The sequence below is a fragment of the Buteo buteo genome, chromosome 8, assembly GCF_964188355.1.
Source record: "Buteo buteo chromosome 8, bButBut1.hap1.1, whole genome shotgun sequence".
Taxonomy (NCBI): domain Eukaryota; kingdom Metazoa; phylum Chordata; class Aves; order Accipitriformes; family Accipitridae; genus Buteo; species Buteo buteo.
This window is the reverse complement of record NC_134178.1, coordinates 17,947,823-17,965,238: the sequence shown is the minus strand read 5'-3', so window position 1 is coordinate 17,965,238 and position 17,416 is coordinate 17,947,823. Positions and strand designations below refer to the sequence as shown.

General features: G+C 42.1%; 1 protein-coding gene across 1 annotated transcript in view; it reads right to left on the bottom strand.

Moving 5' to 3' along the window:
* GRIK1 (glutamate ionotropic receptor kainate type subunit 1) overlaps positions 1 to 17,416 on the bottom strand; it is a 174,289-nt gene that overhangs the window by 16,335 nt on the left and 140,538 nt on the right. Inside the window, exons 11-14 of the mRNA XM_075033844.1 lie at positions 15,987 to 16,190; positions 15,126 to 15,349; positions 9,742 to 9,860; positions 4,774 to 4,991 (exon numbers count right to left, since the gene is read on the bottom strand). Coding sequence (XP_074889945.1) covers positions 4,774 to 4,991; positions 9,742 to 9,860; positions 15,126 to 15,349; positions 15,987 to 16,190 — 765 coding nt within the window. The remainder of the gene's footprint in view (positions 1 to 4,773; positions 4,992 to 9,741; positions 9,861 to 15,125; positions 15,350 to 15,986; positions 16,191 to 17,416) is intronic.

Here is a 17,416-nt window from a genome sequence, read left to right as displayed (position 1 = left end):
AAGCTCGAGAAACAAACCCAAAGCGGCTTCTAAGCAAATTTCTGCTTTCTATTGCAGTCAGACTTAAGGACTTCATCCTTCTCCTGCTGAAGTTAAGGGGGAGTTTGCCAGGAGGAGTGTGTGCGTGTCCTGTGTCAATGCCCAGCTGCCCAGGGAAGAGGGATGCCAGAAGCCCCAGCCGCCTCTGTACAGTGTTGAACATCCCTCCCTCCCTGCTCCTTTCCCTGTGCTGTGGGAGGCCGTGAGGGACCTGGGCATCCTGCAGGGGAAGGCAGTGCGAGTGCCTTGTTCACACTTCTGCCTTTGTTGGAGGATATGAAAAGGAAATCTGAATCTGCGCACGGACATGCCTGCTACCCTCAAGATGTGCTACCTACAAACCAAAAAACCTTCAAGCGCTTGTCCAGTACTAACATGATTAAACCTCCCTCTTCCTTGTATGCTCTCAAACATCACTGAGGACACAGTGTTGCTTTTGGATTGAATATCAAGGCAGACCTACAGACAGCGGGACCCTTAGAAACTGTCAGTGGAAACACTTTTGCCTCAAGATGGCAAAGCCAACCATTGCCAAACTACTCTGTGCTGCAGCCGAGCACGAGCCAGGCACACACAAACCAGCTTTTTAATGTAGGTATGAGTTGAAGGTCCTCCACACACTTAGGTTTCCCCAGTTCTGGGGCAGTATATCCTCACTTACTTCATGGGCCCTACCTTTGGTTTATAGCCATCATAGCTGATGTTAGGGTCACTATGTGGAGACCATATGTGCTTGTTAAACACCAGTGTCTGGGGGATTCCTGTGAGAAGTTGATTTTTCTGGTTCTTTGAGCTTTAAATGTTAATATGCTTCACCTGTAAATTCAATACCTGTGAACATCACCTAAATTCCACCTAAGTTTGGTAAGCCACAGGATATACCACTGAACTTTGAAGATGGTTAAGTGGCTTTTTGCTAGTAAAAGCTATTTTTACTGCTTAGTTGGGAATATTTTTTGAAACCAATGATAAGTTTAGTCAGTAGATTGAGTCTGATACTGAATTTACTGGAAGAATGTATTCCTTATTCAGATGAGTTTGAAAGAAAGATCTTAGCTTTTTGACTTGCCAATGCCCATTTTTTTCAGGATAGATCATATGCCAAATTCTGGACTTTGAATTCTCATTGATTTCAGTGGAAACATGTCTGCACATCAGAAGGTAGGAGCTGGCAAGAGTTGCAACATGAGATTAAGACCTGTTATCACAGAGGGGCAAGAAAGCAATGGAAGATTTATAGACATGTTGGAAACAGAGCAGGATGGCAGTCTGGAGAAATACGTGTGTGTCACAATTTGTAGATGTGAAACATCTTGCCTTCAGTTGGACTTTCCCCAAATTTGGACATGCACACAGATGGTGAATGCTGCCTGAGATCGTGCTGGCTCACCTGCCTAGAACCCCATCCCCTCGCTGGAGCACTCCTTAACTGTCCAGACCCTGTTTTCTGGGGGTTTTCATCTGGTATGGCCAGATCTGGGAACTGCGTACAGGGAGGAGGCTGACTCTGAGGTTCCTTCAAAGTCAGAACTCCATTTTTTCCCCAAATAATTTCAATTGCTTTTGTTTTCATTCCTCCCACTACCTAGCTAGAAGGCATAGTCACTGCAGAAATTTTCTTGAAAATATTGCCTCTTTAGCAATGGTTTTTCTGGGGACGCTATTACAACAGGGATACTAGTGTAAGGCATTCAAAATCAGTGGAAAACCACAACTGTTAGTATATGCATTATAAACAAGACTAAATAAAAAGTGATGTAAGTTTGAATAAATCCAAATAGAGTTTTCAGAAAAGCAGTGCAAGTACCTTGCTTTTCTTGTATGGTTCCCAATCTACATGTCATCCAGCAGGTACATTGTGTAATATCATCTTTCAGGGGCTTCCTGCTGCTACTTTAAGCACAAAGTCCTAAACCAAAGTCTTCAGAGTTTGCTTCATGCCAGGATCTTTTTCTGCACTTGAAGTCTTCAGAAATCCTTTTGCCATGTATGTCTCTTATAGTCCTGAAAATCAGACTCAACTGGTCTTTGCATCTCGTGTCCTACATGTCAGGCACTCTCTTGTTCCTCTCTCCTTCATAGCGAGGAACACCCAGAGTGTCATTGTTTTGCTCTAAAAAAATGTTGGTCTGAAAGAGTCTGCTGTTTCTCTTGGTATTTCTTGGTTTAAGTCCCGGGCGTAGCCCTTAGGTAAACCAAATCTTGCAAGACAGGAAGCACTTGAAATAATGACCCTTCCTTAGTGCAACCCAGCCCTGCCCTACGTTCCTGCAGGACATTTTTACTGCTGTTGCACCTGGTCGTGCTGATTCCAACTTTCCCTTTCCCTGTCCCCATCACATCAGCACTCCCAGGTAGCAGGACTGTCTCTGCAGCACAGGCTGCCCATTGTGAAAAGCACCTATCACCCCAGCTCAGGTCCTGCAGCCCTCAAATCGCAGGGGCATGGCTGTCGGGGGGTACCCCTGGGCGCTGGGGTGCTCCCAGAGTCCACCATGGCATGGGGCAGCCCCGGGGAAACTGTCCAGGCCAGGTCAGGGCTTCAGAGCTCCCCAAAAAGAGGCAGAGTTATTTCCAGTATCTTCTCTAGAGCCGTTATGGCAAAGGTGCTTTTTCTTAAACTATACTGTAATACACGGGAAGCACAGGAACAGGAGTAACTGCTGCCCAGAAACCCTTACTCCTGCCTTTTCCTAATTCCCGGGTCTTTCACTGGGGGTGTGTGTGTGTGTGTGTGTTTACTTAGCTCAAGAAGTATGTGCAGTATTTTACAGTCCAAGGGAGGCAAAGTCATGCCCTCACAGAGCACCCAGTCTTCCTTTTGCATACGTAAGTATCTATCGTATTTATTGTACAGAGACCTACTCTGTGATTTATTTTTAAGTTTTGGACAGCATAAAGAAATCCTAATCTTGTGAGGATTTTGAAGGGTTGTGCAATAAAAATAATAACGCCTTTTATATACCACTGTGTCTCACTGGTTTACAAGTGTGATAAATTGTATTTTTCATGCAACTTTCACTATGTCACCTTCACTCTGCCAGAGAATCCATCTCTATTCTGTACAAAACCTACTGTCCTTTCACTTGTGTTTGTGTACACGTGTATTTCAGGCATAAGTAAGCTAGCATGTATAGCATATAAATACTTAATCAACTTGTCTGATTTTTTTTTTAAAGGTTTACATTCTTTTAAGCCCACAAATTTTAACCTCAGGGATTAATGGTGCAAAAATTCAGTGTAAAGATGAAAACAGCTCTGGAAATTTCTTCTGAACTTCTCATGTTGAAATTCAGAAGCTATTTCCTCTAAAGAACATGGAAGCAACAGGTTTTGAAGTTTTCTTTCTGATGCTGAATTTGACTTCGGAATAGCAATGGCAGTGACCGTCTTTGGGCACTGAAGAGCTCTTAGACCAAGGGAGTTTCCCAAAGTCCTTCAGAAGGTGGCACAGCTGCTTCCTCCTGCCTTATACTCCTGATAAGAGTCCAGTATTTGCCTTATGCAGTTTCCAGGAATATGTCCAGATGGGTTTCCCAGCATATCTTAATGGAAATTTCAGCTCATCTTTTCAAGAAATGACTATAATGAGGTTTTGAAAAATACTGTAGTTTGTGCATCTCTTTCAGCACAGAAACATTTCTATTCAGCAACAGGAGAGCCATTACAAGGGCAGTTCACCCTTGACAGCTCCAGCAGGGATAGCCTACCATCAGATCTATTACATGATTGAAACATCCTTGATGAGCATTATTCGTTTTGAGAGATGACCCAAATACTTTAGCCAAGATCCTTTTTGTGTGTAAGCATTTTGCCTCGTGTGGAAGCGGAAGGGCTTGTGGTTAAAGCAGGGCAGGGGCCTCGGGCTGGAGCAGCAGGGGAGAAGGCTCGTGCATGGCACGAGTGTTATTTTGCCCCACCTGCTGCTTCCCCACAGTGTCTCACCCTCTTTAAAGGCACTGCATATTTAACTGTCTATAAACACCATTCTTAGATGCTACAGTGAAAAGCATGATACGGGTTCATACAGTGCTTAACTTCCCTGCTGAGACTACCAATGAAGCTGCTAATTAATTCTAATCATCACAGGATTTTTGTGCTTATATCCTATATTTATAGCTTGTTGGCTTTTATGTTGACATTTTATGAGATATTAACCCATTTTGTATGTAATTAATACTAACAGTGAAAAAAAAAAGAATGCAGTTATCTACAAAGTAATTAGCCACAGAAAATGATCTTTTACTTACAGATGTGTTCATATGTGTATGTGGCCCATATATTATTAGTCTGTGTAATATTGTCCATGGACCATTTTTAAAAAAGGGACAAACAAACTTGCATTTTGACTGCCTGCAGTATTATTGTGGTGCAAATGTGACCTTCAGAAGTGATCTTAGCCAAATAGCTGGAAGAAGCTGAGATTCCACCCTGAGGAGCAACCTGGAGGAGAATGTGCCCAGGTCCATGCCCTGGTTCCCTTCAGATCCTCACATCAAAGGCATGGGTTTGCCCCTCACAGCAGTACAGCATCAGATTGTTTCTCCATATGTCTTGGGGGAAAATCTCCCATCTTTTTCATTAATAATGCTGAAGGATCCTCTATGGATTTGAGAAAATGATGTATTTACCTATTAGGCTAATCCTTTCAAATGTTGTGATTCTGCCTCACCTTTTATCACTGGAGGGCCATGAGCCAGTCTGACCGTACAGAGCTGACTGATGCCATCTTACCTTGAAGAAGGTCATTGTGGATCCGTCTCTAACAGCCCCATACTCTATCTTGGTTTGCTTTGCCAAATCGTCTGCTGAATCGATGGGGGATTCCATCCTCTCCACAGTCAGGAAGGCAGCCAGGTTGGCAGTATAAGATGAGATTATGATTAAGGTGAAAAACCACCATATTCCTCCAACTATTCTGGTAGAAAGAGCTTTGGGCATCAGCTCTGATCCTGTTACAACATCATCAAAACAATCATATTAAAATGATGTTGAAAGATGCCTTTCCTGATACTACAGACTGGTTTTTGGCACAGAATGCTTTTATGAGCCGTAGTATGATAAAATGATTTAAACAGTAACCTCACAGATGCACAGCTAACATTTATAATGGTAACACACTGTGAAGGTGATGTATGCTGTGATACATGACAAATGGAATTATCCTTGGGTCTAAGCCCCATTACATCTCTGAGCTAATGTTCATTGTGATGTTACACTCTTACATCCCCAGCAAGCTATACTAGTATTTTTGTCCATTTCCTGAATCCCTTTTTGCCAGTGTACTGTAATCAATTTTTTAACCAGAGATCTTTAGCAGAATGCTATTCTGCTTACAAGCTACCTGGCAGAAGTACCTTACAAGAGAAACCTGCCCTGTGCATCCTGTCGACAGACCTTAAGCAGAAGCAGGGTGATCAATACGGTTCCAGGGAACTCATCGGCCTGTGTGAACCTGAGCTCAAAACTCAGAACATGTCTTATTACAAACATACGGTTTACATTTGAAAATTCTGAGGGTGAATGGACATATCCTTTGGATCTACAGGGCAATGCAAAATTTTGGACAGTGTATTTAACACTCATAATCTCTGAAAAGGTTTTAGCAGATCTGCCTGCATGTCACACCAAAAAATATCAAAAAGTGATCTGCCATTGTCATAAAACCCCACAGAACAGCACGTGTGGGTATTAAGTGCACTGAAACAGCTTCTAAACAGCTCAGATAAACTGTATTTAAGCCACGCAGGTACTCATATTTCTAAGAATTCTGATGCAAGTTTTGTGCTGTTGTTTCTAGAGGCGTCCCCACTGAACTTAGCTCATTATGTGGGATTCAAGGATCTGGTTCAGCAAAGCACTTAGACAGCCGCTGGAGTAGTTTTAACTTCAAAGTTAAGTCTTTGCATAATTATTTTGTTGATGAAGGATGGACTTAAGAAAGTACTAAGTGCCTGTGAATGGAGATCTCAGCATGTAAAGCTTTTGATGTGACAAACTTATTTCTATTATTGGAAAAACATGTTGACATATTATCTCTCCCCAGCTCTTTAATGATTTCTGTAAGAAATTTAAACATCTTACAGAGGATATTTTCAGACTTTGCAAAAACTCTGAATGTGACTTTTGGGCCAAAGACTGAAAGGGCAAAAACTTTCCAAACAACCAGCAAACACATTTAACTTTTAGCTTTGTAAACATATAGACACGTCTCTTAAAGGTCAAAGCTAAGCATAGCCCAAGGGTTTGAGTAGGTTGACAGGATTGCCAAACTGCGAGAGCAGATGCTCTGCCTGTGCAGCCCTGGTGCTGCATGGATTTCAAATTAAGCCAGCAGTCTAAAAGCAAAAAATCTCACTTGAAATTTTCGAGTCCAAATGTACTTGTGTCCTAGTTTCAGCTGGGATAGAGTTAATTTTCTTTCTAGTAGCTGGTATAGTGCTATGTCTTGGATTCAGTATGAGAAGAATGTTGATAACACGCTGATGTTTTCAGTTGTTGCTAAGTAGTGTTTAGACTAAGTCAAGGATTTTTCAGCTTCTCATGCCCAGCCAGCAAGAAGGCTGGAGGGGCACAAGAAGCTGGGAGGGGACACAGCCAGGACAGCTGGCCCAAACTGGCCAACGGGGTATTCCATACCGTGTGACATTGTGCCCAGTATATAAACTGGGGGGAGGGGGGCTGGGGGGATCGCTGCTCGGGAACTAACTGGGCATCGGTCGACCAGTGGTGAGCAATTGCATTGTGCATCACTTGTTTTGCATATTCCAATCCTTTTATTATTATCGTCATTTTGTTATTGTTATTATTATCATTATTAGTTTCTTCCTTTCTATTCTGTTAAACTGTTCTTATCTCAACCCACGAGTTTTACTTTTTTCCTTCCAATTCTCTCCCCCATCCCACTGGGTGGGGGGGGAGTGAGCGAGCAGCTGTGTGGTGCTTAGTTGCTGGCTGGCGTTAAACCACAACAACTTTTTTCAAGAGCTGTAGCTCTTTCTGGGTTTATGTTTGTGGTCTGTTATACTTTCTTGCTTTTCAGATTAGATTTTTTTTTTAATGCAATAAAATCAATAAAATCTTTTTCTTTTTTGTATTGTTGCCCTCAGGAAAAGTGTGTGTATATTTCTAAGCTGGGGTTGACCTGCAAAAGCTGGCTTCTAGGAGTGCTGATTCAGGTCATCCTGAAGGTATTATTTTTTTTTAAGCTTAGACAGCTTAGACAAATATAATTTCTACACTTGGACTCTGATGCAATACCTAGCTCTGACATATACATCCCAGTAATCCATAATAGCCAGATACCTTGCAGATATCTTAACAAGCAACCATGAAATCTGCCAGCACAGCCTTACGGCAGCACGAGGGAGTAGGCGTAGAAGCTCTGTGTGCTGAATTTGTGGGGTGAGATGCCAAATCTCCTGCGATTTCCCCTAGCAAGAAGTTGTTTGTGAAAAAACAGCAGAATACATTCAGTTCAATTAAGCTCAAAATGCCACAATCTATTAATTATGCAGTGAGCTACTGTTTTGCTTTTGTGAGGTGCTGAGCACGCTCTGCTCCCAGCTGAACCAAGAGGGCCCAGCATCTCTTTTGATCACTCCCACAATTATTTCAATGTTCACCTTTTCAAGGGCCTTGATTCCAGCAAAAAACATTCATATATGCTCCATGCTCACTAGCTTCGCCCTGCGTGTTCTCCTTAACCAGATACTCCTGGTCTGACCCATTGCCCAGCTGAACCGGGGCTCTGACATACAGCTTTCCTTTCTGAGAGTGATAGTTTCTTGGAATGAATTGGATGAAATGTGCCCCGTTTGGATGCTTTCAGAGTATGCATAACACATCTGAGACTTTCAGGGGAAAAACAGGGGAAATAACATCTAAATAAAAATGTTGCTAGCAGGACTCGGGGTCAGAGACAATACTTGCTGAAGTCTCTCTAGTGCCTTTTTATGGCAGACATGACAGCCAATCCTGATCCAGACTTTGCTCACGCTCTGTAGAAAAGAGAAAGTCTGATCATCACATTTTAAAATTTAATAACAAGTGTCTTCCAATCAAGCATAACAAGCAGCTGCTGCCAACAAGAAAGAGCGTAACACTAGTTGCAGAGTTTCACAACCATTCACATCATGTTTAAACTCTTCACATTAACAATGATGCACTTACAATCACACGCACCACAAGTTTGTACATGGAAACATTTGTGTTGCCTTACAAATGTTCTTTCTTTCTTTCTTTTCTTTCTTTCTTTCTTTGTTTTGTTTTGTTTTTAACCTTCTTGAAAGACAAGCAGAGTCTGGTTGGGGCTGACTGTCATGTACCCAAGGTAGTGGTAACGAGCAGACACTGCATCCCACAGTTTGCTGTGGATGATGGTAAACTCCAAAAAAGGCAGTACATAGAAACACAAAATCCTGGGGCACTTCACACACAGGGCAATCACAGTTATATACACACACCTGCCTGATACCGTAAAACCTCAGCCTGTGTTTTATTGATAAATTGGAAGGAAAACAAAACAAAAAAACGAAACAGAACAGCTCTTCCTTCATGCAACCTCCTTCAAAGTAATTTCTATGAGGAAACTCTATATCCTGTCAATACATTAGTGCACCAATAAAAGCAAGTGCATCTTAGGTACAAATCAAAATTTGTTCTCTACCATATCTAGGAAAAAAATCCTCCTCGTGTTTTTTTTTTTACTGCTACTCATGTCTGTTAAAGAGGGAAGAATAAACTGTACCTGGATGAATGCAGAGATGGTTTTATTTTCCTTACTTAAATGTTTAGGAATTTAATACCAAGGTTCTGCTGGGCTTTCCTCTGGATTGCCTTTTTGGTTGTTGTCATGGGGTGGGGTTTTTTTGCTCAGCTTTGATTCAACTTGAAATATTTGTCAGAAAATATTTCCATTCTTTTCAGTGGACCCCAGTTTTGGTGAATAGTGATTTAATTGGAAACCTTAGAACATACACACCATAAACAAATGTGTTTAGTACACATATCTGTTTGACTTCCCATATGGAGTAAGCTTCACTGCCCTTGTCAAATGAGTAAAAAGTCAGCTGTTTCCAAAATCATCAGCAACAGGGACTTGTGACTGGGTTAAGTTAATGCTTCTAGGGTTGGATGCGTTTACAGAAGGATGGGACTCATACCTGCAGAAAAGCCATAAAAAAAAAGGTTTGGTTTTGGTTTTAGACAATGTGTTTGACAAGTGCCAACAAACTTAACAACCCTTCTGAAGAAAGAGCATCTTTTTTTGTTTGGCAGTTATAACAGTTTTTTCTAGGGTAGCTAAGGCTGTTACTGTTTCCGTTGGGATGGAGCCCAACATTTTCCTGTTGCCAAACCTCTTATACTAATAAACTCAACTTCAGCATGAAGCACTTCATATCCCTCTCGTGATTATTTTACGTTTCAGCTCCAGAAAGTGCCGTGTGGCCCTGCCTGCTTCCCTTTCAACTGCTTCCCCTCCTTCCTCTGGCTGCAGCCCTATTCTGGGTTTCACAGGTTCCCCTCCTCTGCCTGCTCCCGGTTGCAGTGGCACGTCGTTTTCTTCCTTTCTTCTATCGCTCAGTTTCTGAGATCAGGTTTTACAGTACACATCGTATTTACAGAGGGTGGAGTTTACCAGCACAGAAGCCCTTGAGCAGACTGTGGGACGTGTGCGATAACGAAGTGTAACCGGTGTACCTTGCTGCATGAGAGCTCCAACTCCAAACCAGAAACTATTTAGTAAAGTAAAATTGTTTTCCACCACATCTGAGTCTGGGTTGCACGGGTGGGGGTTATACCATTCATATGGTGTAAACCTGTGGCAGTTAACAGAAACAATCTGTAAACATCAAATAGAGTACACACAGCGGCAGCAAACCTGCTGAACAACGCACAAAGTGAGGACTTAATGAAGGAAACAAGAAAAAGAAAACCTCGGCTGAAAGGCTGTCCACGGGACGTCTCGCAGCTGCCTGGTGCGAGCTGCGGAGCAGCGCTGCAATGCCAGGAGCTGCTTTCACAGTCCTGCACCTAGCACAGGGCTGCTCCCCGTCTCCTCCCGCGCTCGAGGCTGAGGCTGCCGCGGCGCCCCACAGCTTCCCTGCCCGCACCGCTGACGGGCAGACGGACAGACAGGCATTTGCAGGGACGGGGGGACAACTGGAAGCCACGTGGCTGCTCCTTGGTAAAGCACTGAGAAAAGAGTGAAGGAGAAGCAGCCCGCCAAAGGCAACCCTCGTTAGCTGTCTGTGGTTGAGATGCTGGATGCCGAACGCGCTCTCCCTGCGCGAGGCCGCCGCGGCAGCGCAGCAGAAGAAAAGGCTGCCGATGGTCTGAAGGCCTTCGGGTGCAACTGCAGTGCCTGAAAGCCCTAGGGCCATGTTGTTGGCACTGCTGGGAGAGAATTACGCAGAGGATTGCCTTTAGCAGAAGAACTCCGCTCTATTCCCCGCCCACCGTCCTGCAACCGCAACCCGTGCCCCTTCTGCTCTGTGCACCACTCGGCAGAGCTACCTGAAGGACCATTTCTCCCCAAGGGACCTTGCTTGCTGTTGCTTCCCACTGCTGCGTGGCTTGCTGTGTGCTTTCTCATGACGGTTATGAATATAGCTTTCATTGACAATGTCACGCCAATACATTTTAATTACTGTTTCAACAATACAATTAAGTGTTGAATTTATGCGCAGTTGCAAGCAGAGTGCCTTGCTTAGCTGAAGTAATGAACTCTGATAATAATGAACCCACTAATTGAAACAGTATGTAGCTTAGGATGCCATTAGCTGCACAATATTACCATAACTAGTATGATAGTATTAAAAATTGTAACAAAAGACGCAGTTTTCAGGTTCAAGATACAACAGTTCTGCATACACCAGTTGAAAGAAAAGCAATCACCAAGTTATATGTTTCAAATTTTTGCTAGAATAATGGAAGCAACTGTTCTGTAGTACTGCCATTGTGCCCAACTCAGTTTGTGCAGACACAGTGGAGACACATCCTTAACAAGAGACCCAGAATTAGGACCTGTAGGTTGTCTGAGCTGCCAATCACCATAGAAGTGAAGAGGACCTACGCTGAGCATTCACCCACAGGGTCCCAGAGTGCTAACACAGGACAGTAAGAAGACATACAAATAACTCTGCCTGACCTGACTGGGAAGCCCAAGGCTGGGATCTTGCATTGTTTCAGACAACAGCCACATTCAGTAGGTTGGACACAAATGTCCCCATCACCGAAAGAGCAAAGCAGCAATTGCTAGGAAGTGGCAATGAAATTCTGTCAGCAAAACTCTTTCTGCTGGACTGGAATGATTATTATAGCTCTGGGTATATATTTTAATGTGGTACTAGGGTATATATTTCTGTTTCACTTTGAAATAAAAGCCTGTTTTCTTCTTGTGCTTCTGTTGCCGTGCTGAGCTCTAAGAAGAGGCTGGGTTACAATTCAGCTCTATTTCACTGCTCAGGCCTTCTGTTCTCCTGGCTGTTTTCCCCTGGTTTTCTCCCTCTTTGGGCCCTCAGAAGTAGCTATGCTGAGGTTTCTGATAAAGATGAGACGCTCAAGGTTGTCTAAGCACCCTTTTGTATAGGCTCGGTATGGCATTATTCACCACTGGTGGTTACCTCAGCTACCTAGCTCTACCATCATTGACATCAACAGCACAGCTGATATGGCATTAGCAGTAAAGGGTAATCTTGGCAGAGAACACCTTGTTCATTCACTGCCAGTGTACTTAGGAAAAGAGCTTTGTCAGTCTGTAACCCTTCACAGCGATAAAAACTTCAGTGTCTGAGTTTAAAAATTAATATAACAATGCCAGGGCTATACATAAGGCTCAAAGACAAATGAGAAATTATTCAGCTGCTGAAAAGTCTGAAGAAATAACAGGATGATTATCCCAGTCTATGAAACTTATTCCCAAGTATTTGTCTTCCATGAACTGATGTCAAAATACTGTTAACCATCTAATTTACTGTGGCAGCATTAAAAAGTGGATGCTTCTGAGGTTCTTAAAACCAATCTAACTAGTATTTGCTGAAACACTGGGCAAATCTTACAGAAATCTTGATGTATTTGGATATGTGAACAGGTCTAGATGTGGACTGTAAGAATGGCTTAGCATCTTGGACTGAATTAAAATTTATAAAGTCTAGAGTAAATCAAGATGACATGTAAACACAATTTTGTGTACTTCTTCAGCGTATGTAGTTGTGATCTAATTAGGCGCTGCTTTTAGGCATCAGTTCAAAAAAAGCATTTGTGTCAGAAAAAAATAAACATTCAGAAAATTATATTAACTGTTTTGCTAAACTAGTACACTCATTTCCTCTTTTCCTAAAATAGGTGGGTTGTGAGAATGATATGCAAACTTGATATTTTTTTGTGTCAGGTTTTGTGCTGTGTGTTATGAATGTGGAGGGGTCTATACCTCTAATGACATATAAGCCTTTTAGCTAATTTTAGCACATTTGACAAATAGATAGAGGCCTTAGGGGTTATTATGCTCCTGCAGTGTTGTGAAACATTGCACTAGTAGCCCCACTAGGAAAGAAGCTTCAGGATGAGCTCACAACTCGTTACGTATCAGTTAATCCGCATGGGAAAGATCGCCTACAAGTCCTTCAGCTGCAGGGAAAGCAAACAAACAGACAAACAAACTTCAATTTGCATCACAGTCCACCATGAGACACAAATCTGTAGGGAAATCGGGCTTCATTAGTTACGCTGCTCCTGGAACTACTGCTTTTTAGAAAGATTTCGGAAATAAAACATAACAGTTACACAGGGCGAACTTACGGATTTACCCAAAGGCTACACTGTGATTTGGAGCAATATTTAACAGCCAAGAAAAGCAAACAGGTTTCACAGCTGATGATTTGTGAGCACTGTGCGTTTCCCTTTGGTTTGCTCCTGGCCACGCATCTGCGTGTAGGCAGCTCTGCGAGCAGGCAGAGGACCCTGATGCTTATTTATTTTTGCAAACTTGATGCTGTTATTTTGAAAAATAGAAGCACCAAGGATAACTTGGGCTTTGTTTTCCCTTCCGCTTTTTCTGAGGTGGAGAGGACTGTGGGATGTTTTTAGTCTTGGCACGCAACTGCAGAAAACTCAATCTGTCACAGTCGAGCAGATTTAATATTAGTCATGAATGAGATCATGATTTGCGTACAGTAAGAGTTATTATTTATGGTACAGTGAGCCACTGCAAGAGCTTGTGGGAAGTCATGACTAATTGTATACAGTCCCATAGCTGCCAGGGATGGATAAACTCTTTCTTTTACCTAGGGCCAACACTAATAAGTTAACCCATGACCTCTCCTCCTCTAATTCCCTCCTCCTTCTTTACATTCTCAGCAATTTAAAGGAAATAGCAAATCCCACATATTTCTGTACTTTGGTACCAGTATAGAAACATGCCAACAAGCAAAGCATTCACATAGGTTGTCCACCTGGAACAAGGGTTGTTCAGTGGACCACGGAGAAATGTGTGTCTGAGGCCAGTCACTCTCAGCAGAACTGCTCGTGTGAGTAAAGGTTTTGCAGGGCTGTGCCTTTTGATTAAAAGAAAACAGTGAATTGGAGGAAGAGCAGCAAGAGCTTAATTTGACCTGGCTCACACAGAAGTGGAAGTCAGGCACAATGTGCTACATTATCGGAAATAATGATGCAGATTACAATTATTTTATGACCTTTGAAAGAGGTATATGTATGTATACATTGGAATATATACATTATTGCTGACCTCTTTAAAGTTGAATGCCATCATTTGCAATAAAAACTGCAGCATTTCTGTTACTTTTGCTGTGATGTGAATGTGCGGACTTCCAATGATACATCAATTCAGTTCTTATATTTCATAGTATAAAAGTTTTCTCAGGCTATTTTCCATTTACTTTATTAATGTGGAATATATTGTTGTATATGCAAAACAATACATAACAGAAGTGGGGAAAGGCTTAATTAGGGATCCTCAGCAAAAAGAACCAAAGCATGAATCTCTGTGAAGCATTAATAAAACTATTTATGTTTTAAATTATAAAAAAGAAAAAATGAAGGATAGGATGAGATCAAATAAACAGGGTTGGAAATAAAATTCCAAGGCTACTATCTGAAGAAAAGGACAATAACTATGCCACTTCAGAGTCCAGGTTTATTCAGGAGTATAGAAAAAAGTATGCCTCAAATGACCAGTTTCCTCTGACAAGTTTCTAAGTTCATTTTCTTTCATGCTTGGTTTGCTCTTGTTCAAAGCCCTGGAGCAACTGACTCCCAGACTGTGGTCCAGGGTCTCTGAGGACACGATAAGCAGCTTGCACCCAGTTTGTGAAACTATATCAGCTGTCTAGAGTTTTTAAGGTAAAGTTCAATGATAAGGGTATAGAGTGCCCTGCTGGCCCTCTGGAGAAGTGACTGTGGTCCACTGGTCCAGAAACTTTGTGGCACACCTGCCTTTGAGAACTCGATGAGCTTTGGCTTAATTTGGAAAAGTGGTGTGTACGTGCTTATTTCCTGTTGGTTTTGAATAAGGAACATCACTGGGACCCTGCCACTGACAGGCAGGGTGCACCTCAGGACAGTGCTGGGAGAGAGCCTTGGGCATATTTCACCTTGCAGATTGTCCCCTCAGGTTCCCAGTCACATTATCTTGTATTTTCAAGGGGAAATTAGCTGAGCTAATTAACATCCTTCAGCAAAAATATGTTCACATCCTCTTTCACACGTTTTAACTATATGCAGTTAGTGGAAAAGAGAAGCGCTTACATGCAAGTAATACAAACTGCTTTTCAACACGTAGTCTGCTGAGGTGGTGTGTACTGACAAAGAAAGGCTGACACATTTCATTGGATATTTCTCTCCATTCAGCCCTTAAGGAAAGTAAAATATCATCACATCGCAATATATAAAAGTGATAGCAGTGTTGATGTGAAAATACTAAGAGACTTTCTAGAACATAATGTTTTAGGACTGGATAAAACCCTTAGGATAGTATTACACGGTATCTACTTTGCAGAGCCCATGCAACACCTATGGGAGGAGAGGTAGTTAATGTGGATGCATCTAAAACTATGTCTTCGACTTACCTTGCAATGACAAAGAGGACACAACTGACTCCAAGGCAGGCTAGGAGAACATACATCCAAATATCAGGAGAAAGAGGGTTTAAAAAGGAGAAAACACCAGGGTTTGTCCCATTGGGCTTCCGGTACAAGATACTGATTCCCAGCGTCATGAAGGGCTTGGAAAAATCAATTACTTTCTCTCTTACATAGGTAATAGTGAGAGGAGCAACGGCCAGATCAGCTTTCTGAAAACACAAATGGGAAAATACTCATTCTTTTTCATGTTCAGCAAACGGTCTACTATTCCTTCCATTTTTTCCCCCCAAGTATTAAAAACTAAACCAAATTTGACTATAAATCTGAAGTGTGCAACAAAATTTAACATTGTTAGGGTAGTATTGGGTAAACGATACTCTGTTTCCTCTTTTTTGCAGGCAGAGGGACATTTGTGACTTTCACGTGAGTAGGAGAGGTATGACCAGGGACACGGGGCTCAGTCCGGTGCCACGGGGCAGACCGCGGGCGAGGACTGCCAGAGCGTCTGGGCAGGGACTATGTCCACGGGGACTATGTCAGAGGCTGCGGCAGGGCAGCGGTGAGCTGGAAGCTCAGCCTTTGCCATTGGAGTCTGTAGCCAAGGGGTGGGCAGGACCCATGCTAGCACGGTGCCTGCTGCCCCACTGCAGCAGGGCAGGTTCCTCCCCACACCTGCAAACTGTTGGTTCAGACATACCGATGTGACTTCCTACTCTGACAACTGGAAGTAAAGACAGACCAGTGGCTGTAAAAAAATGAAAACTAAAGCAAACATTTCGTTTGGGGTGGCTTCATATAAAATACCACAGGTGGAAGGAGAATAAAGAGAGAGGGATTCAATCTTACATGATCTATGAGTTCTTTGACCATCCCGTTCCACTCTCCTTTGTCATTCTGGGCTCCGTATTTACCATCAGAAACTAGTTTGACCTCATAGATGAAGCCTAAAATATTCGACAGCTCCTTTAATAAGTCCAGGCAATAACCCTCGAATCTGTCATTTCCATACAAGGGCTTGTCAGACTTCTTGTACATAACATAGGGATCTTCCTGCAGAAAAAGACAGTAGACATGTAGCGATAGAAATGAGGTTTGTTTCGGATTACATCAGTTTCTCTAAATTACATTAATATTTTATAAATGGATTGCAATTAGATGGAAACCAGTAATTTACCATGTCCATTAAAAGCTGATTTAGGTGTGTTAACAAATTGACTGAATCAATTAGTGATAAGCATAAGGGCCCTAATTTTCACTGGAACAGACCATTCATAGCTCCCAGGAGCTTTAATTAAAGTAGTGCTTAGCAGCTCCAAAATCAGACTCAACATCTGTACTCTACATTGTCCCACCCTAAGGGGCAGGAAGGGATGCTGAAGTAGAGAGAAGCCTAAATAACAGAAAAAGAATCATAAGGGGAACCTAAAATTTTATATTCTGTGAGGTAAGAATATTCTTGCTTGGTAGCTATTAGTCTGCAGCTATCCATGTGCCATACCTAAGAATACTTTTGCATATTTTAAGCTGACATTAAAAAGAGAAACAGCTATACTGCTTCAGCTTTTCAAGGTTTAGTTTAGCAGCATTACACAAAAAGGCCCAACCAGCTTTGTGCAGATCCGTTGAAGTCAGTGCATGAATTGTTGTGTCACAGTTTTGAACTGAGTCTGTATGAATCTGTATCTTAAACATCAGTGAAAATTGACAGTGCTCAGGAATTGGTAGCATTGTGTCTAATATTACATAGGTCTATTAAAAAAAAGTGGGATATTGCAGCTATATTGCTTATATTAAGCAAAACTTCATTGCATTCTGTAGGTAATTCTCCTTAGTAATTCTACTTAGTCACTTGCAATGATTCCAGATCACTTTTTTTTTTAATTAAGTATAGTAAAGTTTGATATCTCAGTTTACAGAAAACAGAACAGAGGAAAAAAAGATGAAACTTTTTTTACACAAAATGGGAAATAAGTAGTAACAGGAAGGTAAAATTTGTTTTAAGTAGTGATGATTTTATTATCTCAAAGCAGATTACTGGTTAGGTCAGAATGCTTTGGTATTGTATGAGATCTGGGAGCATTTTTGCTTCTAGGCAAATTCATACATATGTGCATCTGTAAGAATGTGCATTTCCATTTTTCCAACAAGCACAGATTTTTACATGCATGCGTCTAGTGGGTCTGGCTGGGATGGAGTTAACTGTCTTCATAGCAGCCCCTATGATGCTGTGCTTTGCATCTGTAAGTAAAACACACCAACGTTTTGGCTATCGCTGA